The sequence below is a fragment of the Choristoneura fumiferana genome, chromosome 6 (assembly GCF_025370935.1).
Source record: "Choristoneura fumiferana chromosome 6, NRCan_CFum_1, whole genome shotgun sequence".
Lineage (NCBI taxonomy): Eukaryota > Metazoa > Arthropoda > Insecta > Lepidoptera > Tortricidae > Choristoneura > Choristoneura fumiferana.
The window spans coordinates 17,604,261-17,630,935 of record NC_133477.1 but is presented as its reverse complement, the minus strand read 5'-3'; the positions used below and the strand labels follow the sequence as shown (position 1 = coordinate 17,630,935).

The following is a 26,675-nucleotide window of genomic DNA, read 5'->3' as shown; positions in this document are numbered from 1 at the left end:
ATATTTTTAGACTGTAATAGAGATTTTCTTGGTTGAGGACATGGCTACACTGTGATGTCGTGTCGTCAATTCGTTATGTCACTGTCAGTGATTGTATTGTGATTGCCATAAAATGTGATCGACGAGACTCGAATTGAATCGATCAGTTTTCCTTGTGAAATTTAAGCATAGCAGTGAATATCACCTAGCATAGAGTACATTCACCTAGTCACTTAGCAGTTGTATTAACTAACAAATTAGCTTGACACAATGGCCGAGTTATTGTTAGATCCCAACATACGAGGATGGGTGTTTCTTCCCATAGTAATAATCACCTTTTTGTTGGGATTGTGCGCCACTATGTTCAATTATACTGTCTTCTCAGAAGAAAATTGAATTACTTCAAGTGCAAGACAGGTAAATGCAACGGTTCACCAATTTTTATGATTTCTAAAACATGTGAAATAAGTACTAAACTTTATCAATAATTCAAACCTCAAAATTGTAGTCGCTTGGTCATTTCTCACGTTAATAACGAAGAATACTATCCTATATTCCGAATCATGTTAAAACTCATTTGAAATATTTACTGTCATAGTGACAAATAAATTACTATTATGAGTTGCTGGATTTCAGTCAAGTGATGATCAGAGCGCGGCTGCTGCGTGAGAATGGCAAGTACCTGCCGAAGCAGTCATTCGCGATGCGCCGCCATTGGTTCAACAATGAGGAGACTGGATACTTCAAAGTACAGAAGAGGGCTCCTGCATCACAGGTACAGATGAACTTATTAATGCAAAGTCTTGACAACCTTGATATTGCTCATTAATATGTCTGATTCAATAAATTATTAAAAAAGGTTAATTTCTAGAGATGGGCCGAATGTGCTTTGAACCGAATACAAACTTTAGCTGAACATTCAGGAGAAAATAAATAATTCGGCCAAATTTCAGTTGAACTTCGGTTCAAAACCTGCCTCCAGTAAATTAAAAAAAATCAGATAGATAAAAAGATTGTTAAATTTGATTGTTGACAACACCCTAAATAATTTAAAATACTTCATGTTTCTCAATGTTTAGTTTGTCAAAATTGTAAACCACACTTTTTTTTATTCAATATAAGAATGCAATCAAAATGTTTATTAAAAGAATAGGTATGTTTAAGTTTATTTAATTTTTGTGGCATATTTTACTGCTAGGACAAACATAATGGTTTCTATTAATTTCAGTCGAAATAGTACAAGTACCTAGGTTCTTTTTTTGTAGTGCCGAATGTTCGGCATTTCAACCGAATTTCGCCGAATGCCGAAGTTTGGCTCAAGCTGCCGAAATTCGGTCAAACCAAATGTAAAACGAATTTCGGCCCATCCCTACTAATTTCCCTACACAAGGGACACATCAAAAAAGTGGCTTTGTCACATAGATGTTGGCTTTGAGAGCCAACAATTGACTTGGCCATTGTGCACGGGACCTAAACCCCCAATAACTCTTCTTCTTAAGTCTGAGTTCCGGATACATTCCAACAACAAATGGGAACTGTCTTCTACCTTCTGGCAAATCCCACACAAAGGTGATGGTTTAATTCTGATCATGTGCAAAAATTTGTTTGTGCAGATGTTTATGCCATACTTGTCATCACTGATGTTATGTGAAAAATTTAGGCAACTCATTAAGAACCAAATTATTATGATAGCATGCCACTGTACCACATAGAAACACAAATAATATTTTTCTTCCTTCAGAACCCCATGACTGACCCCAGTATGATGACAGACATGCTGAAGGGGAATGTCACCAATGTACTGCCTATGATTATCATTGGAGGATGGATCAATTGGATGTTCAGTGGATTTCTGACAAGTGAGTCATTCCAGAACAGTTTATCTCTTCCTTAGATCAAATAGAAAGGTCATCATCTGAATTTCAAAAGATTGCTATGTATGAGAAGATAGGGTAAGTTCACACTAAACATGGCATGATGCGAATTGAGTACTCTTTGACATATTCATTCAATGAAATGTGCCACATCACTTTGTACCATGTCTTGGTGTAACCCACCTTAACAGATAATTCATAGCATTTTAAATGAAACAGTTTTCTTTTTTTTTATTGTGAAAGGGACATAGTATATTTTTATCCTGGAAAATTGCATAGTTCCCGCAGGATAGAGATAACATATTCTGCACAGATGGAGTTGCGGGTAATGGCTAGTTTACAAAATAAAACCATCACTACTATACCTGGGGTTGCCATAAGTGTTGGGAACTAAAATGGGACTTTATTAGTGCCTGGCGAATATAATAAACTGGGACACCACTTCTAGGAGAGAGCTAAATTCCATGCTGTAAATACTAGCTTTATTACTGCATAAATAAGTATCTTTTATAGGTATATATTAATAAACTGGAGGACAAGTAACAATATGTGACACAAACCTAAATATGGAGACAGTCCCAGGGACATATCGAGGGTTAAGAACCAATACCGTCTATCTACCATCTTTTAGCATAATAGTTAGGTGTTATTGATTCTTAACTGTCGATATAGCAACCCTAACTATACCCTATATCAGACCATTTTAATGAAAATGTAAACATCACATTTATCAGAATTACATTTTTTTGACATCAGAATTGAATTGTGAACTATGTAGATCTTTTTGTGATCAGCTAAGGTCCCGTCCCCGCTGACGCTCCGCTTCAAGCCAATGCTGCAGCGCGGCGTGGAGTTGACCTACCTGGACGCGTCCTGGGTCTCTTCCGCCTCCTGGTACTTCCTTAATGTGTTTGGACTCCGCACCATCTACACTCTTGTGCTCGGAGAGAATAATGGTAAGCTTTGATATTAATTGGGGCTAAGTTGAAGCACAGTACAAAAAAGGAGCAGTATAACGTCTTCATACAAACGGCCGGAACGCGAGTTACACCTACGCGCCACTAATTCTCAGCATACCTCGACAACCATCAGTCGCGAGTGCTCCGCGAGTACGTACGGACTCACGCGCATTTATTACGACCTTAATATGTCACAAACGATTTAAACAGTATGTTCGGTGTACGGATAATATAATATAATAAAAACGTATCTAAGTTATTTATCAGAATGTGATTTTTTTATTTTTTATACTCTTAAAGTCAATAATAAAGCTTCGCACATCTCAGGTAGGTAACAAATATACGTAGTGATGAAGCCAAATAAAACCGTTTAATACATTTTGTAGTTAATTAAAATAACTTAAAATGCATTTTTGTTAAACACGACTTAGTCCATTCCTTCCATAATTTCCTAAAGCTCCTAATCCTTTCCCTACTGTAAATTTCATGTGACATTATCAAATCAAATACATAACTGAAGAGTGACAGTTAGTGGAGTAGGCAGCCCTATCGCGCGATCGTGCACCGAGCCGGCGTAGGTAATTATATCAAGGACGCTGCCGAGACGGTATATATACTGCTCCTTTTTTGTACTGTGGTTAAAGTGAATGCTAACACAGACAGCTACAAGAAGAACTGATTGCATAAAATGAGAATGAATGAAATGAATGTGTGCATGTTTTAATCTGTCATCTCCCAGGATAACAGGATCGAAGGATTTTGGGCACAAATTTGTGCCTCTGGGAGAGGACAGGTTAAGAGCCTGGCCACATCATGGCACGGCGTCTTAACTAGACACGGCGCGGCGCCGGAGTGTGGCACGTTGCAGGGCCGCGCATAAATTTCATGTTCCTATAATCTCAGCGGTTTAAATTTATGAGAATGGAAGTAAGTGGCAATGAAAAATGTTCTGCCAACCTAAAACTTTGTTTTGCCAGCAACAGTAATAATCCTCCTTGTTTGGTCTGATTCTCCTTTTCACTTCCACAGCCGCCGACCAATCCAAGATAATGCAGGAGCAGATGTCAGGAGCGGCCATGGCGATGCCCCCGGACCCGAAAGCCGCGTTCAAGGCCGAGTGGGAAGCCCTGGAGATCACGGAGCACCGGTGGGCACTGGCTGGGGTTGAGTCAGAACTGCTGGCTGAGGTTGCCAAGTGAAGCTAGAGTGTCTGCATTTAACAGACTGGTGCCTACGTGACTAATATCCTGGGTCATGCATGTACAGTCACCGAGTTATGAATGAATGGATAATTTGATGGCACTTTAGTTTTCATTTCTCTAGCCTTACAGGCTTTAGCTGCAATTTGTATTTATTACAACCATAGTTATATAAGACTTTATTGGTATATGGATACAATATAATACATTTGTTAATTAAGAATAACGTGTTTTATTTTCTGTAGTTCGAGTGTAGGTACGCTATGCTTACGTTGCTCACGAAGTAAAACAACAGTATGCTTTTAAAAAAGTATTTATTCCATTGCAAAATTATAATTGAGTATATACATCAACGACAAATCTTGTAGGTTTTATGTTTATTGCTCACGAGTTTCAGTACTAAAGGTACTTAGGGCGTTTGCGCAACGACAGCTGAGGCCGTATTGTTATAATCATAAGCCCAGTTTAGACTTGCAAGAAAAATCGTGCAAGTTGCATTACATTGCGGCGCTCGATTGGCCACTACAAACTCGTTGGCTTTACGGCCTCGCAATGTAATGCAACTTGCACGATTTTTCTTGCAGGTCTAAACCGGGCTTAACGCGCTGACGCGTTCGCGATCGCATGCATCATCTCCTACCCTCGTCTTATACCGTGTTATAGAAAGAAATGGTTTAAACGATCGTGAGTGTGTTAGACAATAACGCCTCTGTACCCTTAGTGTAAGTTTTCGGTTACAAAAATACGTCTCGATCGCGTCGCGTCAAAATCTCAATTGTATGGAAACACGAACATCGCAAACGGTCCGCTAGAGGCGCTGTTCATGTTTGCATATAAAGTGAGACTTAAACGCGAACGCGATCGAGACGTATTTTGTAACCGAAAACTTACACTAAGGGGTACTGATCGAAGATTCCGCAAAGACCGCCTGGGGATTACTCCGAAATTAATAAATCGAAGTTCGCTTCGTAACTTCAGACTCGATAGCCCTAATTGGCTAATTGACTGCTAGAAATATTCTGAGAAAGTGTGCTAAGGCTGGCCATAATTTCTATCTATCTAGGGGTCTAAGCGGCCTAAGGGTCAAGTCAGTGACGAGAGTTGAGTTGAAAGTTGCGTAATTTCAGCTCCATTCCGTTTTATACTAACTACTCGTTCGTTCGTTTAATACTGTAGTAGTATTTATTGTGACTAAAGTCCAGTTTGTGCCGCACGGCAACTCAAAATGAGTTGTACGGTCAAGTGCAAAAATATGTATCCAAGTATTCGAACCACTCAAAAATATGGTTACCACGGCGGTATAGGTACGTCGGAATAAGAGTTTGTGGTAAGTACATATTTTTGAAGGGTTAGAGAACTCCATATTTTTGCACTCGACTGTCCTTGTCTGGACCTTTGTATGAAACCAAAATTACGCGACTCGCAACTCAAAAAAATGATGCTCGTCTAGCTTCAGCCTTTTTTTGAATGGTCGGCCACAGACGACAAAAAAAAAACATTCTGAATGAAATGCCGACATGACACCTATCCTATAGCACGATCTTCAGCTGTCGTGTTTTGCCGACTGTGGCGTTCAAAAGGTTAATATAAACCAGAGCAACTTAAATGTTGGTTCAGTAACGATAGCACCATAGAATTATAAATTAGTAGGGTCAAGAACTTCTTACTTCATAAATCACTGTCTCATCAATATAAGCAGTGGCGTAGCTACCAAGGGGCTAGGCGGGGCAGTGCCCCGGGGCCCTCAAGCTCAGGGGGCCCTCGAAATTCTGCTTTATAGCTATAAAGCATCAGCTGATGATAAAGTTGCTTAGCATTTTTAAAGTATTTGTATATATAATGATTTTACTTCAAAAAACCTTTCCAGTTTTGATAGCAGTGGGCCCCATTTTTTTATTTGCCCCAGGGCCCTAGGTTACCTAGCTACGCCACTGAATATAAGGTACTTTTAAATGCTGATTCCTTCAGGAATGCCAACGACAGAGGCCATATTGTTTAAAACACTCAGAACCACAATCGCCCTCATCACTCAACGGTCTAGTGAGGGTAGAACAGAATGAGATAATGAATGCAGTCACGATCACCCGCGCGTTAGACAATACGCCGATGCCGCACTGCGGCTAAGGGTAAACGTCCACTTGTCGGTATCGTACGCATCGGACGCATCGCACGCAACGGATCGTAGTATTCTTTGTATAGAAACTCATATAAGTGCGTCCACCTGTCCGCATCGTAAGCATCGCACATTTCTATACAAAGCCACAAATCCGATACGTCCGAAGCGTACGATGCGGATAAGTGGACGCCTACCTTAAAGCGCCGCGGTTTTTAACCGCGTGACTTTTTAGGGTTCCGTAGCCAAAATGGCAAAAATGGAACCCTTATTTAGTTTCGCCATGTCTGTCTGTCTGTCCATCCGCGGCTTTGCTCAGGGACTATCAATGCTAGAAAGCAGTAATTTTTTCACGAATATATATGTAAACTGTACTGACAAAATGGTACAATAAAAAAATTAAAAAAAAATTTTTTTAGGGTACCTCCTTTAGACGTAAAGTGGGGGTGTTTTTTTTTTTCTCATCCAACCTTGTAGTGTGGGGTATCGTTAGATAGGTCTTTTAATCCCTCCTGAGCTGGTCATCTAAAACGCAAAATGCCGAAGTATCTTATTGCCTTAGACGCATTATGTCTGCTTTGCAAATTACCTAAATCGCATTAAGTCTTAGGTGCAAAATGCCCGAAATGCATTATGTCTGCTTTGCAAATTACCTAAATCGCATTAAGTCTTAGTGGCAAAATGCCCGAAATGCATTATGTCTGCTTTGCAAATTACCTAAATCGCATTAAGTCTTAGGTGCAAAATGCCCGAAATGCATTATGTCTGCTTTGCAAATTACTTAAATCAGTACAGCTAAAACCGAAAAACCCTAATCGTAATTTGCGTTTTAGACATTATACAGCTAAGGCAACCAGAGGTTTAATCATTTTGCCATGCAGGCATTTTGCGTTTTAGATGTCTTAAATCATAGGCGATATGAGATTAATGTAATTTGCTTATCAGGCATATTGCGTTTTAGACATTATACAGCTAAGGCAACCAGAGGTTTAATCATTTTGCCATGCAGGTATTTTGCGTTTTAGATCTCTTAAATCATAGGCGATATGAGATGAATGTAATTTGCTTATTAGGCATTTTGCGTTTTAGATGTCTTAAATCATAGGTGATATGAGATTAATGTAATTTGCTTATCAGGCATATTGCGTTTTAGACATTCGTTTTAGGCATTTTGCTACCTAGGCATTGTGCGTTATAGATGACATGCTCAGGAGGGGTAAGTATATCAAACTTACAAGGAAAACTATAACGGTTAAGTTTTCTTGAGAATTATTAGTAGTTTAAGAGTACGTACATAGCAGCCTAAGGTAAAATATACCTAAACTTGGAATATTCCGTACAAAATACGAAATCCTTCGAAAAATATTACTTATTTTTTTCGTAATGGCTATAGAACCCTATTTCGGGCGTGTCCGACACGCTCTTGGCCGGTTTTTTATAAAAGTAAACTTAAAACCGCCAGTGCGGCCGCTTGCATTAGTTTACTTGATTCACAAAGTCCGTGGTTTAAAACCGCGGCGGTTTAGCCGTAGTGCGGCCTCGGCCTTACGGCCTCAGTTCAGTTTACCCTACTCTGATAAATTAAATAAATACTTACCAATTTCATCCCACCCTTAAACCTTGATTACACGTACCGAGTAAACGATCGAGGCAGTGCTCTCGGCCGAGTAGGTACTCGGTGCGTATAAACATAGCGAGCGAGCGAGCGCTTAACAAAACTCCTTACATCACTGTCTCGGCCGAGAAACATTTTACTGTCGCTCGTTTGCCAGGTACGTGTAATCAAGGCATTATAATGCTATAGCATTACAAAAAACTAAATAAGAAATTACTGCATTAAATTTACTGACTCTGATTGGCAGTTCCTTATACACAAAGCCAATAGTACCAATAGGTTAATGTAATGATAGTATTCCAACCATTAGGCAGCGAGTACAGACCTGTACACTCACGAAGGCGCATCACATTACAGATCTGGTGTTGGTTTTCCATCGTGTTTTGTCGGTTAATTTCGTATTTATCTCGCTTTCTCAATTACCTTCAGTAAGCTAGTTGAGAAAGTAATATAATTATATAATCCGAAAGAAAAGGCTCCAACGATTTCGATGAAATTTGGTAAGTGGGGGTTTTCGGGGATGACAAATCGATCTAGCTTGGTCTTATCTCTGGGAAAACGCTTATAATCGAGTTTTATCCCGAGCAAAGCTCAGTCGCCCAGGTACTACTCATAAAATGAAGGGCGCGCTTCGTGATGGAACAAATCAGATACATAGGTTCTATGATCTAAACAAGGTTTAGACTAAATATGTCAGCAGCATTTTAAGTCTATTATAAAGAAACTACTCCTAGCATTACAGAACGTAAACAAACGGAATCATCAAATTATGATCTACTGTTAGCATTTGCACGTATAAAGATCCTCAAATCAAAGTCGCATCTTGAAGCTCGATATGGCTGCGAGCGCGCAGCGAGTTAGCCGCGTACAGCACCGAATACGCCCTAATATTAGGCCCTTATTGCACTTGCGAGTAGCGAGCGTATTTTGTATGAAGGCGATCACGCAACAAGTTCGTCGCGACCTATATATGTATAGAAATCACGCTCGTACGTAAGTGTGATAAGGGCGTTATTGCTGCGCGCTCGCGACGAAAGCGTTGCTCGCTCGCTTCGCTTTCAACTCTCCTCAAAATCGTCACTGTGATATGGCTCTAACTTAACCAGTAAGTAGTAAGTGTAAAAAAATACGCCTGTCCGAGAAAAAAAGGAAAAAAAAAATGTTTTATTCGTTTGGATGGCAAACGAACAAGTGGGTCTCCTGATGATAAGAGATCACCACCGCCCATAAAAATCTGCAACACCAGGGGTATTGCAGATGCGTTGCCAACCTAGAGGCCTAAGATGGGATACCTCAAGTAATTTCACCGGCTGTCTTACTCTCCACGCCGAAACACAACAGTGCAAGCACTGCTGCTTCACGGCAGGATTAGCGAGCAAGATGGTGGTAGCAATCCGAGCAGACGTTGCACAAGGTCCTACCACCTGCAAAATTTATATGTGTAAAAAGATTTTTAAAGAAAAATTCTGACTGATTGACTCATTGATGACCAGCACAAACGATCCGCCCAGTCACGCTGAAATTTAACAGAGGCTCTCTTTACGATGTAAACAAGGAATACGGACGGATTTTGTAAAATTCCCACAGTATAAGAAGTTTTGCATCAAGGACAAAGCAGGCGTAGATTAGAGTTCAGATGAAACGGACTTATACAAATCTGAGGAAAGAATTTCAACACGTGCAAATGCCACCTTTAAAGACTTGATTTAGGTTTACAATCGTTTACAACTTGCTCTATCTCTCTTGCGTCAATCAATTGTTTTTGTCATAACATAACAGTCATAGCGTAATAATTTCTATTAATGAGCGCACTCTGTCCCACCGCACCAAAGGTCAAGCTGGAGGGCCTGTGAAAAAACATTTCACATTTCTAAGAATATATTTTTGATTGGTTGTTTACCACACTCAGCGGCGTGCATTGGGTCTATTCGAGGGTAGGCAGCGCGAACTCGCGCCGCAGCTGCGCGCCGCCAGCTCCAAGCTGCCACCCTGGAATGGGGAATGGATGAAAATTTTAAAAACGCTTGAAACTCTTTTTTTTTATAGGAATAACCTTTCTAATTAACAGAAAAAGATATCAGATTTTTAAGTAGCATCAATTAATTGAAAAAAATGAAAGTTTTCTTTACCGCCAAATTACGACAGTCAGGTCGGTTACGGGTTGTTCCATAGTCCAGAATAAAAAAACATTAAAAAAGAATTTATGTGTCTTTGACTCGATCGTTTTGACAGGTGACACTCTTTACCGAGCCGAATAATACTGACATGGAAATACCGACCCTGTTTTTCATGTACACGCCCATAGAAACTGACATGAGCTTTTATGTCGTAATTTGGCGGTAAAGAAAACTCTTTCATTTTTTTAAATTAATTGATGCTACTTAAAAATTTGATATTTTTTTCTGTCCATTAGAAAGGTATATCCTATTGATATAAAAATTTTCAATCGTTTCTAAATTTTTCAGACATTTCCCCATTGACCCAATGCACGCCACGCATGCTATGCCTCGTAGTTGCCGTGACGACCGAGCGCCGAGTTACCTCACTAGTTATTATCACGCTATACCCCGGCTGTCTACTTCTTAATGAGCTGCACGACGTCTTCGTCGGCGACGGAGTGGCCGATGCCGACGCGCTGCGGCGAGTACTTGGTGCTGGTGCCCCAGACGAGGGCGTACTTTAGCTGGGCGGCGAGTGTGCGGTGGATCGAGTGGCAGACGTGCTCTATCGTTACACCCTGTGCACAACAATCATGCATGACAAAATCCTACCAAGATTATAAATCCGAAAGTTTGTATGTATGTGTGTATGTTTGTTAGGGGCCATCCATAAAGTACGTCACACACCATTACTTTGTTCCGGTATAACAAACTGCCTGACTCCCATTTAGCGGGATTCACACTTGGGGGGGGGGGGGGGGACTAAATGTGTGACTAATTATATTATTGTTTATGGATGATCCCTTACTCCTTTACGTTAAAACGGCTTAACAGATTTGGATGAAATTTGGAAATGTTAGTGGAATAACACATAGGCTACTTTTTATCCCTATACCTATTCCCACGGGATAGGGATAAAATCTCGAAATAACAAACGCTGAACTTGTGTATAAATGTGAACGCAACCATATAAAATGTATGAAACCGATACCGTTCTGATGCGTCACGACACAACACGACAGATAAATGTGGACCGGGCTTTATGCGTTAGCCGTTGTTTGCCTTTGCATTGCAGTATCATCGACGATTTGTGTCCCTGTTACAGTACGATTACTTGACAGATGGGCGTACCTTCAGTCAATTTTCAACTTTGACGTCATACAAATAAAATAGTTTTTACATAATCTGTAAACGTGGTTAGCGGTATACTAAAAATGGCTTTATTTGTATGACGTCAAAGTTGAAAATTGAAGGCACGCCCATCTGTCAAGTGTTAACTCGAATTAATAAAACTGTAGTATTAGTCGTGTAACCTTGCGCAGGATGAGTCCGTCGTCGAAGTCGGGCGGCTGGCCGGGCTTCTTGGTGTACACGCGGATCAGCGCCAGGTACTCCCACAGGGTCTCCAGCAGAAAGTCCAGGTTCAGCTTCATGTTGCAACTGCAAATAAATTAATAAATATCGTGGGACAGTTGACACCAAAGTAAGCAAAGTGAATGATTACACACACAGCTACATTACATGAAGAACTGAATGCATAAAAGAAGAGTGAATGAAATGAATGACTGAATGTCAAAATCTCGCTGTCATTACACGGCTCTGGTGGCACTACCTAAGCCAGCTCCATCATCAGATCAACTCGATGGTACCATTTCATTGTATTTTCATCAGAACTACGCATAATTGTCAGGTTTCGTGTAAATATAAATTTATGGTAGCGACCACGAACTGGAAGACGCAGCGTTGGCAGGCATCCCACTACATGAATTGAAGACATGGCGAAACTTGCGGGCAACCGATGGATGCAGGTTTATTTTTTTTTATTTTTTTTTTATTTGACTGGATGGCAAACGAGCAAATGGGTCTCCTGATGGTAAGAGATCACCACCGCCCATAAACATCTGCAACACCAGGGGTATTGCAGACGCGTTGCCAACCTAGAGGCCTAAGATGGGATACCTCACGTGCCAGTAATTTCACCGGCTGTCTTACTCTCCACGCCGAAACACAACAGTGCAAGCACTGCTGCTTCACGGCAGGATTAGCGAGCAAGATGGTGGTAGCAATCCGGGCGGACCTTGCACAAGGTCCTACCACCTGCAAACGGTGGCCAGTTCTCATTCATTGTTGCATTCTAAAGAAGTCCTTAGTTCAACGATGGATGTCTTCTGGCTGATGATGATCATGAAATATATGGTCGTCACTAACCTGACGACGACAGAGTTGGCCTCCCTGGCTATCCTGTCCACCTCCTGTATGGAGATCTGATCAATCTTGTTGTACACGTAGATACAGGGAAGGTACACGCGGTTCGCTAAGATCACGTCGATCAGGTCGTCAGCTGTGCAGTCTTCGCGGAACAGCACCTGCATAAGAATTAAGCTTACAGTCTACATTGGATAGCTCCCGTAATGGCAGAGCGGATAAACGCCGTTATGTTTTTTTTTTAGTGGTTATGCTTTCTGCTCCATCTGGCTGGGAACAGGGGTGCAGTTAAAATACGACCTGAATTTATCGACCCGGAATGAACGACTGTGCAAACAAGTAATTCCCCTTGTGCGTAAATAACCTTTTCTCAAAAATGTCCGTAAAAGTTGACATTATTCTTTACATATCAGAAGGTGAAGTGCATAGTTTATGGTCAGCGAAAAATTAAAAAGTTAAAAAGATTGCAGGCGCGCTAGCTCGACAATAATGAATTAGCGCGCCTGCAATCAGTCGCATTTTTTTTTAAGTTAAAAAGGCCATGGAAATGTTGGCACAAGTCGTATACAGCCAAGTCTAATGGCCGGTATCAGATATTTTGTTGGAACTCCGGACTTTTTCTATTGGGTCTGAAATAGCTTGTGGTGTTTTCGGTGGAAAAATACACCACCAGTTTATTTTTAATGAAAAAGGCGGGAAAGCATAAGAAAAATATTGGAATAAATTAAATTTTATAATATATTTTGAGAAAAGTATTCTATTTCAGAATTATTCACCATTTTTGAGAAAAGCTTTATATTAGTCTCGGCTGGAATAGCAATTGCTGGCTTCGTATTAGACGTGTGCGCCGATGCTAAAATCTACGGCGGGGGCGCCGGTCAAAAATCGGCGGCGGCGGCGTGTTTCGGCGTGATTTCGGCGCGGAGATTTTAAATAGAACTGTTTAATTTGTAGACTAATTTTTTATAACAAGATTAGATAAAATGTACAGACAATGAAGCTTTAATTGACGCCTTGCAGCGGCTGTAATTGTCACGGACAAATATCATTTTGTCCACCCGTTTTGGACTTAAACGGGACCTTTTTTCTTCTTCTCTTCTTTAAGATTCACCGTACCAGTAGAACTCGGAAGCTCTCGGAGTATACCCTATGTATGTATGAGTAACTTATGGCTGAACGACGCTCGCTTCGTTCGACTGCAGTCTCCCGATGATGCTGAATAGACAAATTTCGAAATCCTTGCGACACGATATTCGTACCTTTAATACTGCTCGTGTTAAAGATACGATAGAGTGGAATAAAGGCTCTAAAGTGTTCGCAAGAGATATGTCTATTGGGCAAAACCAAATGACAAAGTTGAAGAGAGATGATGGCAGTGTAGCGTGGACTAAAGCGGAAGTGTTGAGGGAAATCGAGGAGTTCTATGGACGGCTCTACGAGTCGGTCACTAAGCCTGTTTTCAGCGCGGCGACTCAAGACCCAAGAGCCAAACTGACCCGTCACTATACAGAAGATATCCCGGACATCAGTCTGTACGAGATAAGGATGGCCCTGAAACAGCTTAAGAACAACAAGGCGCCGGGTGAGGACGGAATTACGTCAGAGCTTCGGAAGGCGGGTGGGTCACCGGCTCTTAAAGTCCTTCAGAGGCTCTTTAATTCCGTCTTGCTCGAAGGCACAACGCCAGAAGCGTGGAGCAAGAGCGTTATGCTGTTGTTCTTCCTTCATGAAGGGCGATAACACCCTATTGAAGACCTACAAGTCCATCTCGCTGTTGAGCCATGTTTATAAGCTGCTTTCCAGGGTCATTTTATATCGTCTCGAATGCAGGGTCGATAGCTTCCAGCCAACCGAACAAGCCGGGTTCCGAAAAGGCTACCGTAGACCACATTCATACGCTGCGGCAGGTCATACAGAAGAACGAAGAGTATAACTTGCCGCTATGTCTAGCGTTTGTGGACTACGAGAAAGCCTTTGATTCGGTCGAAACGTGGGCGGTGTTAGTCTCTCCAACGATGCCGTATCGTATCGACTATTGATATATCGAAGTGTTGAAGTGTTTGTATAAAAATGCCACTGTGTCGGTCCGAGTACAGGAGCAGAGTTCAAAGGCCCCCCTGCCCTGATGCCTGATGCCCTTGAAAAGAGGCGTAAGACAGGGAGATGTCATATCTTCGACACTGTTTGCTGCCGGTTTGGAAGACGCCTTCAAGCTTCTGGAATGGAAAGGACTAGGCATCAATATCAACGGCGAATACAACATCACTCACCTTCGGTTTTCCGATGATATCGTGGTGGTCATGGCAAAGTCGATGGAAGAACTCAGCACGATGCTCCAAGGCCTCAATCGAGTCTCCCAACGGGTGGGCCTCAAAATGAACAGGGACAAGACAAAGGTCATGTCGAATGTCCATGTGGTGCCTACCCCTATTTTGGTGGAGAATTTGGTTCTTGAAGTTGTTGACGCGTATGATACCTAGGACAAACCGTCCAATTAGGTAAGTCCAACTTCGAGAAGGAGGTCAATCGTCGAATCCAACCCGGATTGTCAGCGTTTGGGAAACTCCGCAACGTCTTTTCGTACAAAATTCCTCAGTGTCCTAAGACAAAAGTCTTTAACCAATGTGTGTTGCCAGTTGCCAGTAATGACATATGGATCCGAGACGTTGTGCTTCACTATATGCCTTATAAATAGGCTCAGAGTTGCTCAGCGAGCTATGGAAGCTATGCTTGGGGTTTCTCTACGGGATCGAATCAGAAATGAGGAGATACATAGAAGGGTCACCGACATAGCCAAGCGAAATAGCTCGTTGAAGTGGCAATGGGCAGGCCATATAGCACGGAGAACAGATGACCGTTGGGGCCGAAAAGTTCTGGAGCGGAGACCGCGGATCGGCAAGCGCAGCAGGACGTCCACCAACGAGATGGAGCGATGACTTGGTTAAAGCCGCGGGTTCACGGTGGATGCAAGTCGCTGCCAACCCAAGCAACTGGATGTCTACGGGGAAGGCCTATGTCCAACAGTGGACGATCTATGGCTGAGATGATGATGATGTAACCAATGACTAATAATGATTCATTGTAGTAAAATATAGAATGCTTCGAAAGTCAGAAATTCAGTATAGAAAACATTTTGAACTCGCGCCGATTTTACGCCGATACGCTGATCGGCGGCGGCGGCGGCGAAAAAATGGCGGCGGCGGCGGCGGGTCGGCGCGGCGCACACGTCTACTTCGTATTAGTTAAACGGACTCGCAAGCTCGTCCGTTTAATACTCATACTCAGCCAGCAATTGCCTACTTCCAGGCCACGACAATAATCTACTATTCGTGCTTCTCAACAAAATGAGTAGAGTACATTATATGTCGAAATTTACCTCTGCATTGAATATCTTGTACTCGTGTAGGATCATCTGCACCAATTTTTCGTCCACTTTAGTGAGCTGGCATGTTGAGTTAAATGACAGACCACCGCCTTTCTTTTGCTGTAATAAAAAAAAAAAGATTGTATGAAGGCGTTGCTAGTAGAAAAGGAAAATCTTATCTAGTCTTAATCTTACATTAAGAGTCGCCAGTACGCTCGCCGCTGATCGCATTTTCATACAAAAGTTGTTTTGTTCTTATTTACAAACAACACACTGAAACAAAATAAAACTGAGACTATAATGGGAGCAGTTTTTTGATGCTTATAATTAGATTTCTTTCATATTCAATGTAACAAAATAAAATCACATTAATTTTAAGTTTTGTATAAGAAATGGAAATTCGTTATTGTTTTTTCCCGTTACATTTTATTTTAACCAAACCTAATTATAAGCATTGTAATGGCTGCTCCCATTATAGTTGCAAAGTTGCGTTTTGATCTGTAGTCATCATCATCATCCCAGCCTATATACGTCCCACTGCAGGGCACAGGCCTCCCCTCAGAATGAGAGGGCTTGGGCAGTAGTTCCCACGCGGGCCCAGTGCGGATTGGGAACTTCACACATACCATTGAATTGCTTCGCAGGTTTGTGCAGGTTTCCTCACGATGTTTTCCTTCACCGTAAAGCTCGTGGTAAATTTCAAATGTAATTCCGCACATGAATTTCGAAAAACTCAGAGGTGCGAGTCGGGGTTTGAACCCATGACCCTCTGCTTGAGAGGCCATATGTCAAACCACTCGGCCACCACGGCTTTGATCTGTAGTGCTGCTTGTAAATTAGAACGAAACTACGTTTGTATGGGGACGCGAGCGTACTGGGGACTGTTAATTATTACTTTCACTGTCTTAAGGATACTGAGGCTGACTGAAGTAGCATGACGAATACGACCGTTTCCGAGAAAACACGAATGGAAAGGATTATTCAGTACAATGAGGGCTATCGTTTTTTGTCTCACTAGATGGCGCACTGTTGCGTGAGGTTTTTAAGTGTGGCTTTCAGAGTCTGTTATTACGGGCGTTAAAACAAAGTTTAGTTTTTTTTTTTTTTCTTTTTTTTTTTTTTGAGGCTTTGAACACTCTAGGTGATCAAGTTTAGATTAAAATCATATTTAAAACAACTTAAACCCGTACCATAAAAATATCCAGCAACCACAGTGTTGCTTAGTCCCGTTTTGTTCGGAAAAAAAGGGAGGACAAAAGTTTCCGAAAGACAAAACTGTCTCAAAACACAGACATTCATTGCCCCGTAACGCATAATTGCCATAATTAATTTCAGGTTGTGCAAAATATTCACAAAAAAATTCTTATTTTTAATAAACCCGCGTAGCTCACCCAAAAACTATGAGATTTGACATTTCGGAGACCTCACGCTACACTAGCGCCTCTAGTTGCGAATTCATTCGCGATAGCCCTCATTGCACATTAGATTATTGTTTAACTGTACCTTAAAATATATATTAGGCTTGGCTTTGTTAAGCCGGATGCCAACACTCTCCAACTCTTTCTCCAGCAGCTGGCGGTGCACATAGGGCTTTGTGGCGTCCAACATCATCAGCACCAAGTCTGCTGTCCGTGCTACTGCTATCACCTGGAATTAAAACATGATTCAAGCTGTTGTCTATTAGCTGTGTATCGACTTTGCGCGGCAAACCATCGAGCATTGGCTAGCGCGGCGGCCGCGTTAAGTGTAAAGCCGAGTTTAGACTTGCAAGAAAAATCGTGCAAGTTGCATTACGTTAGAGATGGGTAAATCCGGATCTGAAGATTCAAAAGAGTCAGATCCTCAATCGGATCCGAATCCTTAATGACTCCTTTCAAATCTTATCGACTCCGGAGTTACTAACTCCGACCAAGTCCGGCCGGATCGAGCGGCTCGTGATCGCCGTCACACTCACTCGCTCCGCTTTCACTCTCGGCTCGGATCGGATCTTATTACGTTTGGTCGGGCGCTGAGTGAGCCGGTACCTACGTCGGTACTCGGACGGACTTCTCGCTCGGTTATATTGGAAAGAAATGAGATAGAATTAAAACACAATATAATATGACCGGAGCGGGCGACGCATATTTAACACTGTTTTCAAGCTTCAAATAGTCAAACAGAAAACTAGTAGGTTCTTAAAGTAGCTCATAGTTCTTTAAAAAATACACAATTTAGAATTTTTCAACATTAAAAGGACGAAACGAATCGGTACTTCAGTTCAGTACATTGACCTTGGTACCTACCGAACCGAGCCGGGCCGCATCGGCCATAGATAAATTAATAATCGCTCGAAAGAACCGGAGTCAATAAAGGAGTCGGATTCAATAAGCGGATTCGATACCGACACCGGAGCTGGATCTAGTGAGTCAGATCACTTCGCGGAGTTGAGATTACCCATGTCTACATTACGTTGCGAGGCCGTAAAGCCAACGAGTTTGTAGTGGTCAATCGAGCACCGCGATGTAATGTAACTTACACGATTTTTCTTGCAAGTCTAAACTCGGCTTAAGTCCTGAGTGGACGCTCGAAACGGAGCGTTCGGCAGGGCGTGCAGCATGCAGCGTGGCGGGTTAGAGTGAGATAGAGCGTGCAGCGACTGGCCTCAGTGGACGCTCGTCGCTCGTGTGAACCGAACGGCGGGGCGTGCAGAATGCAGCGTGGCGGGCGAGAGTGAGATAGAGCGTCTAGCCACTGGCCTCAGTGCACGCTCCTCGCTCGTGTGAACCGAACGGCGGGGCGTGCAGCATGCAGCGTGGCGGGCGAGAGTGAGATAGAGCGTCTAGCCACTGGCCTCAGTCTCAGTGCACGCTCCTCGCTCGTGTGAACCGATCGCATTTCCACCATGTCATTGGCGTCAGACAACATTATTAATTTCTTTTTAGAAGTGAATTAATGAAAAGAATGAGAGAAAGATAGATTTGTAAATTTTAATTGTATGAAAGTTATAATTATCCCAGCCTCCCACTGCTGAGCACAGGCCTCTTTTCAGAATGAGAGGACTTGGGTCATAGTTCCCACGCAAGCCCAGTTCGGATTGGGAACTTCACACACTCCATTGAATTGGTTCGCAGGTTTGTTTAGGTTTCCTCACAATGTTTTCTTTCTCCCTGAGCTGTAGCTCATAGTAAATTTCAAATGTAATTTCGCACTCGAATTTGGGAGCTCTTAAATAAAAAAAAAAAAACCTTAAAAATCGTCTTCAAAAAGAAAATAAATACTGTATTCTTTTATTTTTAAATTGTAATTTGTCTGTTATTACTTTCGATTATCATTACAAATATTTTATTTTACAAAAAAATGCCTTAATTATTGTTTTATTCACCATCCACCAATTCCTCCTCTTTTACCTCTGGAAGACCTGCAGCGCTTTCACATGTCTAGGGTTATCAGTTATCAACAGCTCTCTATCGGCATGTCCAACAATGGAAGACTGGACGTCCTACGGCTGATATTATGATGATGATAACTTTACAGAAACTCACCTGTCGCCCTCTACCTTTGCCTTGGGCAGCGCCTTCAATGATTCCAGGCAGATCAAGCAGCTGTATATTGGCCCCACGGTACTCTATGACACCAGGGATGCATGTCAGCGTTGTGAATTCATAGCTCGCCGCCTCTGAGTGTGTGTGGGTCAGTGTTGACAGCAATGTTGACTGTAAACATTACATAAGTTGATGATTTTGGTTTTTATCTTTTAATGAGACATATGTTTTCTCACTGGACCTAGAATGTCGCTATATCTAAGAAAGAAAGAATAGTAGATTGATAACCAAGGGTGGAAAGTGACACATTTCACCCAAGATATTTCTAGCCAATAGTTCGAGGGGAAATGGGTAATTTCACCCGAGTTAGACAATCTACTTTTCATTTTGATTGTGAGGCAAGTAAAATACTACAAAAAAACAAGAGAGTAATAATAAATTAAATTTACTGATATCCAACCTCCAACCTTTTCGCACTGGCCACTTGCCACGTCCGACTATAAAAAAAAATTGTGTTGGTCACGACACAACCAAGCTTATATAGATACAAAACTGGAGGTTGAACGCCGAATGAAAAAGTTTGACCTTTGTTACTTATTTATATATTCCATCTCTTTCTTTCACATTTCAAGAATGACTTCCATCTCTTTCTTAACCTAACTAAAGGAAGAGATGGAATATATTTGTGACATATTAAAAGTAAAATTTCTTGTTTCAAACGGATGATCTTCGCTTAACCTCCAGTATTGTAGGTATATATAAGCTCCTTGGCTACCCATCAAAATTAAACTTTCCGAACAGGAGAGATGAAAAATACATTTATTTAACACCATAAAAACCAACATAGAACAAATACAAGACATACATGATGCTAAACAGGTTCCCACTCAGCATAATGCCACGGCAAGCTGTGGTGTTGATTTTCAGTGAGGACCTAATCTAAAAACTAACTTAAAACAAAAAATTTGATGGATAAATGTGATGTTGTCTCTGTCTATTTGAACAAAACAAATAGAGACGGCATCACATTTTTCTGTCAAATAAATTTGATCCCATAAATAATAAGCCCATACCTAATATGGCGATGGTGTTCAGTGGAACACTGCACAAATTACCCTAAATATTAAAATCCAACCATCTGATTATGGCTAGAACAGCCGATTGCAGATTTGAAATAGGTTTTTTTTATCTATGGATGGTGAAACAGGGGGTTAGTCTAGTTTGAGATCCAAAACTCCAATTTGTGATACAAATATAATATGATAAAGAGATAATCTTGCAACAACTATATACCTTAAGTTTCCAGGTTAGATCCACCATCAGGGCAGATATTTGTGTGAATAATATGAATTTTCATTAAGTAAATTTATCTGTTGTCTAGTACCTATAACACAAGCTTACTTTGGGATTAAGTCAATTGGTGTGAAGTGTCCTGTGATATTTATTATTATTATTATTATATTATGGGACTTGTCACGCTGGATGCATCTTGTGTTATTAAAGTATAGTCAAAACTAAACAGTATGTGAGGTTGAAAGCATTTACACTATTAACTTTCCCCTATAAAATAAAACTGGGTTATAATGAGTTAAATTGTTGTGACAACACAACTTACCTTTCCCACTGATGGAAAACCAATTAATGCTACTCTGGCATCTCCAGACTTGAGCACATCAAACCCCTCGCCTTTGTCGCCACCCTTTTTGGACGGCTCTAGTAACTGTGACCGGTATTTGGCGAGTTTCGCCTTCAAAAGACCCAGGTGGTATTCGGTAGCTGCCAAATTTCAATAAAATTAACACATGAATGTTGAAATTAATGAGATAATGTGGTATAATTAATATCAATCACCTTTATTTTTCTGAGTTCTGGCTATTTCTTTCTCAATCTCAGATATCTTCTCCAAGATACCCATGTTTCTAAGACACTAGCGGAAGCTTAAAATAGAACGAAAACTACTTTATCCTATAAACCTAACAGTGACAGTATTGCGAAGAAATCCTACAGTAGAAGCATTTCGTTGCAAAAATAACGAAGGATCCGGTAAAAACAATCAGTTGCTCTTTAGGTTAGGTTAGAGTAGAGAAAAGACAGTCTTGTCTACGTTATGTCGGTTGGTTGGACCGAGTGAGTACGTGACGGGTGACATTTGTTTGACACTTTTGACAGTGATGGCATGCGCTTGCCATTGCCAACGGTGCAAATTAAAAAAAAACATTTAAAAGCTTACCATTCACGATCCAGTATTTGATACTAAAACGAACTTTTGTCTGTCTGTTACTTCTGTTCAAGAATTTCCTAGTCTAAACTTATATTATAAACAGGAAAGATTTGAATTTTTGTTTGTTTGTTTGCATTGAACAGGTTCCGAAACTACTGGACCGATTAAAAATATTCTTTCAGCGTTGGGAAGCCACACTATCTGTGAGTGACAAGCTATATTAAATAAAAAAAAATGAGGGATTCGTACCAAAACTTCAGTAATGTAACCCAAGGTGTAAAAAAATTGCCATAAATGTCTTTCATCGCATGCGCTACGGAAAATATTAAAGATAGAACAAAAAATGTTCTATAATATTAAAGAATATATGAATATAAAAAAATACCTATAGTGCGATACCATTTGTCCAACTATTGTAGTTATGTCATTATAGCTACTTTCTTACATTTTACAAATTGATGAAAATGCCGACTAAAATCAGACCACTTTATTCATCCTTTGTATTAATCCTTATCCAAGTAAATCTGTTTCAATACCTAAAGATTACTTTTTTAATTATTTAAATCGGACGTTCCAGTCAAAAGATTACGAAATTAAAAATATCAATCTAACCAAAAAATGTATTTACACCGACGCGCCCTGGCTTCGCGCGGGTGGGGTGTAGTTTTTAGGAAATGGAGCTGAAAAATGTGTGTGAAGTGCCCTTGATAAGAGAACTTTTTAGGGTCTCGTACCCAAAGGGTAAAAATATAATAATAATATAAAAACGGGACCCTATTACTAAGGCTCCACTGTTTGTCTGTGTGTCACCAGGCTGGATCTCATGAACCGTGATTATCGTATCGCTCTAATAATAAATACTAAAAACAAAATAAAATAAATATTTAAGTGGGGCTCCATACAACAAACGTGTTTTTTTGCCGTTTTTTACTCGATATTAATGACTGCAACAGGTAGACGCTTGAAATATTCATAGAATATTTAGTTGTATATTCGTTTTAAAAATTAATAATTATTTGTTGCCGTTTAGTTCTTATTTAATTGCCGTTTTTTGCTAATGTCTAATCTAGTTGTATAGATAACGGTACGGAACCCTTCGTGCGTGAGTCCGACTCGCACGTGGCCAGTTTTTTGAAAATTTTATCCGTGCAAACTATTTTGAATATTGTACCCGTGCGGAGCCGGGGCGGAGAGGTAGCATGTACTATATAGAGCGGCTATTATTGAACACGACGTGTGAGTCAATTTCTCCTGCTTAACGTGATCAGTACTTTCAGTTAGTTACTAAAAAATATTTCGATGCCAACTAGTTTCTCAGTAGTCAAGCAAATAAAAATAATATGATGAGTTTTATATTCTTATAATTGTATACAGTACCCACAAAAACTATGCGAGGTTTATTTGTATTAATGTGGCTCATTCCAAATATAATAGCTGAAACAACGAAATCTTTAGAAGAAATGGCTGAAAAATATGAAAATGACAAAAATTCCGTCATTGCCAATTCAGAAAAAGGTTTGGGTCGAATCTAATATTATTCATATGCGTTGGACTAACAGTAGCGGTACTGTAGATACAAGAAACAATAATCTTAATCAGGGTTTCTTAAACTTTTTGCAGTCACGGACCACTTTCACAATTTAAACAATTCCACGGAACCCTATACAAATTTTTTTTTTGCAAATTTCCTTATTAATATGTTTACAGACAGACCTACTGCGGACCCCTGATGCACGTGCTAAGTACAGTATTTTTAACCCTAATAATGTCGCTATAACGTCTATTCTTCCGTCTGTCTGTCACAGGACTGTATCTCAAAAACTTTAATAGATGACACCTGAAATTGATACATAACGTGTATTTTTATTGAAACTATACTACAGTGACATTTAATAAAAATGAATACAATTCGAATTCCGGCTGGGCAGATATTTGTATGAATAAAACGAATGTTTGTTCTCGGGTCTTGGATGTTAAATATGTATTTGAGTATGTATTTATCTATATAAGTCTTATATAAGTATGTTTATCCGTTGCCTAGTGTCCAAAGTACAAGCTTTGCTTAGTTTGGGACTAGGTCAATTGGTGTCAAGTGTCCCGTGATATTTATTTATTATTATTATTTATTAAAAACTAAGGGCTGGTTGACCAAACAATATACAAACAGGGCTCCGCTTTTACATCGTTTCGTTAGGACCTGGACTTACACTGGATTTTTATAGATAGGGTATTTTATAGCATATGCATAATAACATACTGTATACCACATGGAACCGCCGCGCTTTAATGTAATGCGTGGATGAATGTAACAGAAAATATCGACACATATGAAGATTTTTATGATGAACTGGAGATTCAGATGGAGCCTGAAGTGTCAATGAACATAATATTTTTCGGACCTCCCGATTCATTTATGAGACTGGATGCCGAAACCATTCTACACATTTTAAGTAATACTAAGAAACAGTTAATCCCAATCAAGAAAGTTTTACAAGCATGGGACATTATTACAGGTAAAAAAAAACATACTTTAATAATCAAAGAAAAAAAATCTAAGTAAATTGAATTAAAACTACAAAAAAACACTTGTATTATATAGCAAATTATCATCACCATCTGGACCTATATACTCCACTGCAAGGCACAAGCCTCTTCTCAGAATGATTGTTCCTATCTTACGGAGAAAACCAATCATATTACAATAAAGTACAAAACAAATATTCTTTATTTAGCACAACAAATCAGTATATTCATAACTAAGAATTTTCAAGCTGGTCTTGATTTGAATGGGTCCCGATTGTTGCAATTTAAATTAGCTCAGTAGACGTATTTTCTTCCTTTTAGTTTTTTTAAGGCAGTTTTTTTTTAATTTATTGTTTTATTTCATACTTTTTTGATATTTTTGTGAAAATAATAGATTAAAGTACCTATTATAACCCATATATATTTAGAATGGACAAATTAACTTTCATTTTGTACCCAAATTGTTTTATGACAAATCCAAAGATATCTCATATGTTAAAATCCGTCCAGTCGTTTAGGCTGCAGCGAGGATCAAAAGGAATGGACATACATACATACATACATACGCTCGAAAAACATAACCCTCCTTCGGTCAGTCGGGTAAAAAGTCAAAGTGCAGGGCAGTGCTATCCACGAAGACGCGTGATTTTGTCAACATTAGACATTTAATGACATTGTATTAAGAATCACGGCACGCGTAATCGACTCTACCTATATTGGAAGTTGACGTTGCCGATTCATTTAGCCTAAAATATATATGATATAATGTAAATATACTGAGCGGCAAAAAATTTAGCCCTGAAACCTGAAATGTATGCGGTAATAGGTAATTTTGCATGTAGATTGGGCCAAATTTTGTGCCGCTGAGTATATTTGACTCCTATAGATATTTTATTGTACTATTTGCAGATGGAAAAACAGCGGCCTATTTACAAGGAAGGGAATTTTTAGCATTTGGGTCACTTTTGAATGTCGTACCAGAAGAGGACCTATATTATACTAATATGGGAGACCCGTCCGTTCTCAAATACTTCGCTAACTTTAAAATTGGTTTACATCGGCGAAAGGTAGTTTACCAAATATTTCATTTCACTTTGGCTCTTAGGCTTAAAGAGCTATTCAAATTAGGAAAACGATAATGCGCGCAAAGGTCACAGTTATCTTCTTGTTGGTATAATCCTACTTACTAATACTTATTATAAATGCGGAAGTTTACGAGAATGTTTTTGTTACTACTTCAAGCTAAAATTTCGTTTTTTTTTTGTATGTAGATAGCTGGACTTTTGAAATAATAAATAATAAATAATATCATGGACACTGACACAATTGACCTAGTCCAAACTAAGCAAAGCTTGTACTATGGATACTAGGCAACGGATAAACATACTTATATAGATAAATACATACTTAAATACTTTTTAAACATCCAAGACCGAGAACAAACATTCGTTATTCACACAAATATCTGCCCCGGCCGGGATTCGAACCCAGGACCTCAAGCTTCGTAGTCAGTGCTCTAACCACTTAGCCATCCGGTCGTCATACAAATATGTATAGATAGGCTATTTTTATCCAGTCTTTCTCATGGGATCGGGATAAAATCTCAACCCTGGATTTAGGATCATGAAATGTGGCATATAATGTAATCAACGACACGATGTAATTCCCGGGAATTCGACTCAACTGATGATAATAATATTTTTTATTAAATAATTATTTATTTGTACTAGACTAATAATAAAATAATAATTTGTTATAATTTTAGATCGGGGTACTAATATCCGCTTATAGGCGCTACTACGGGAATTCGTGGTACATGAATGGAAGTAATGTAAACGGGCTAGGCTACTTGCTATGTGGCTTTCCTCCTTGTGATCTCCAAAAAATTACGCCTACTATTATGAAAGAGCTAAACTCTGATGTGCTAGGGAAGCTTCATCAATGTAATGAAGCTCAAGTTAAGGTACTTATTACTATTAAATCTACATCAAATCAGTGCAAGTATGGGCAACGTTTTTAACTATTATTACGTAAATTGTTTTCTTATTTCTCACAGACCTTATACGATATAGCAGTTCATCCAGATGCTTACGGTGAGCCGTACCTATGGACGTCCCATGAAGTATCTCAACTTGATGGATTATTGAAATGTTAGTATTGGCACTTCTAACGTAGCCTAGTATTTAGTAACCCTAGTACAGCAGGAACATGACTTTGTCCAAAATGTCGATCGAATTCGGAAAATCTAATATACTATATCTGTAGTTTTCTATTTATAGGCATACCAGAACGAGACATAGGTTCGCTACAATTGGAGGCCATTCCGGCAATAACTGTAAACGTGATGAAAACGATTTCACAAAAGAAGTTAACATTTTTCACAAAACAGCAAATAATGAGAATGGAGCTCATGACACAACGATTATATGTTTTAAGAATGCAGTTGAGATTTAGTATCGACCTTAGTGAGCTTTCCAAGCGTGGCACGGCTACTAAAAATCCTTCTATCGCTTTAATCATAAGTTATTCTTACTTAGTTTTGTCACAATTACACAATTAGCATGAAATTTAGTTGACTATCATAGACAATCATTTTATTTAGCAATCAACAGAAATATAATTTGCTCGATCAATTAATAATAACAATATTATTCTATCAAAAACAGCATTTAATTTTTTGCTGTTTCTTCTTTCCTTTTTTTATAATAAGAGAAACTTGAACATAAAGTGAAATATTTTTAAGTTCTACTTTCTTTGAAAAAAAAAGAAACCTTTGAATAATGAAAAATGAAAAAAAGTGCGATGAATGCCAAGCTTTATTTTATAAAAATCTTTTTGATTGCGATAAACGTGATCACCATAATTTGCGTGCACGAGCAGACGAGCAATATTGTAAATATTTGTATTGTATTAATTATGTTTATTTATTTACCAATTTATGCT

General features: G+C 39.7%; 3 protein-coding genes across 3 annotated transcripts; 2 read left to right on the top strand and 1 right to left on the bottom strand.

Moving 5' to 3' along the window:
* Window positions 1–77: 77 nt before the first annotated feature.
* LOC141429234 (ER membrane protein complex subunit 3-like) lies at window positions 78–4,237 on the top strand. The gene is given in 6 exon segments (XM_074089509.1): window positions 78–335; window positions 337–396; window positions 616–754; window positions 1,721–1,838; window positions 2,648–2,809; window positions 3,842–4,237. Coding segments are annotated over 6 exon segments (735 nt in total). The 5' UTR covers window positions 78–249; the 3' UTR covers window positions 4,012–4,237.
* Window positions 4,238–5,924: 1,687 nt separating this feature from the next.
* Window positions 5,925–21,120, bottom strand: LOC141429227 (developmentally-regulated GTP-binding protein 2-like). Its single transcript, XM_074089500.1, has 9 exons — window positions 20,840–21,120; window positions 20,604–20,764; window positions 18,989–19,159; window positions 16,971–17,114; window positions 15,480–15,587; window positions 12,107–12,264; window positions 11,212–11,338; window positions 10,281–10,476; window positions 5,925–9,586 (listed from the first exon to the last, which is right to left on the bottom strand). Exons 1-8 carry the CDS (start codon window positions 20,901–20,903, stop codon window positions 10,315–10,317), a joined length of 1,095 nt encoding a protein of 364 aa, XP_073945601.1. The 5' UTR covers window positions 20,904–21,120; the 3' UTR covers window positions 5,925–9,586; window positions 10,281–10,314.
* Window positions 21,121–22,599: 1,479 nt separating this feature from the next.
* Window positions 22,600–26,292, top strand: LOC141428740 (uncharacterized). Its single transcript, XM_074088751.1, has 6 exons — window positions 22,600–22,724; window positions 23,522–23,722; window positions 24,642–24,799; window positions 25,498–25,695; window positions 25,789–25,882; window positions 26,012–26,292. Exons 1-6 carry the CDS (start codon window positions 22,619–22,621, stop codon window positions 26,290–26,292), a joined length of 1,038 nt encoding a protein of 345 aa, XP_073944852.1. The 5' UTR covers window positions 22,600–22,618.
* The last annotated feature ends 383 nt before the right edge of the window (window positions 26,293–26,675 follow it).

Bases quoted from the DNA above. Each gene is read 5' to 3' on its own strand.
- LOC141429227 (XM_074089500.1), bottom strand. From the start codon at position 20,903: ATGGGTATCTTGGAGAAGATATCTGAGATTGAGAAAGAAATAGCCAGA. The intron at 20,765-20,839 runs GTGATTGATATT...GAAATTTGGCAG, and splicing joins CAGAACTCAGAAAAATAAAG to CTACCGAATACCACCTGGGT. The intron at 19,160-20,603 runs GTAAGTTGTGTT...TAATGTTTACAG, and splicing joins GTTTTCCATCAGTGGGAAAG to TCAACATTGCTGTCAACACT.
- LOC141428740 (XM_074088751.1), top strand. From the start codon at position 22,619: ATGTGGCTCATTCCAAATATAATAGCTGAAACAACGAAATCTTTAGAA. The intron at 24,800-25,497 runs GTAGTTTACCAA...TTATAATTTTAG, and splicing joins TTGGTTTACATCGGCGAAAG to ATCGGGGTACTAATATCCGC. The intron at 25,696-25,788 runs GTACTTATTACT...TATTTCTCACAG, and splicing joins GTAATGAAGCTCAAGTTAAG to ACCTTATACGATATAGCAGT.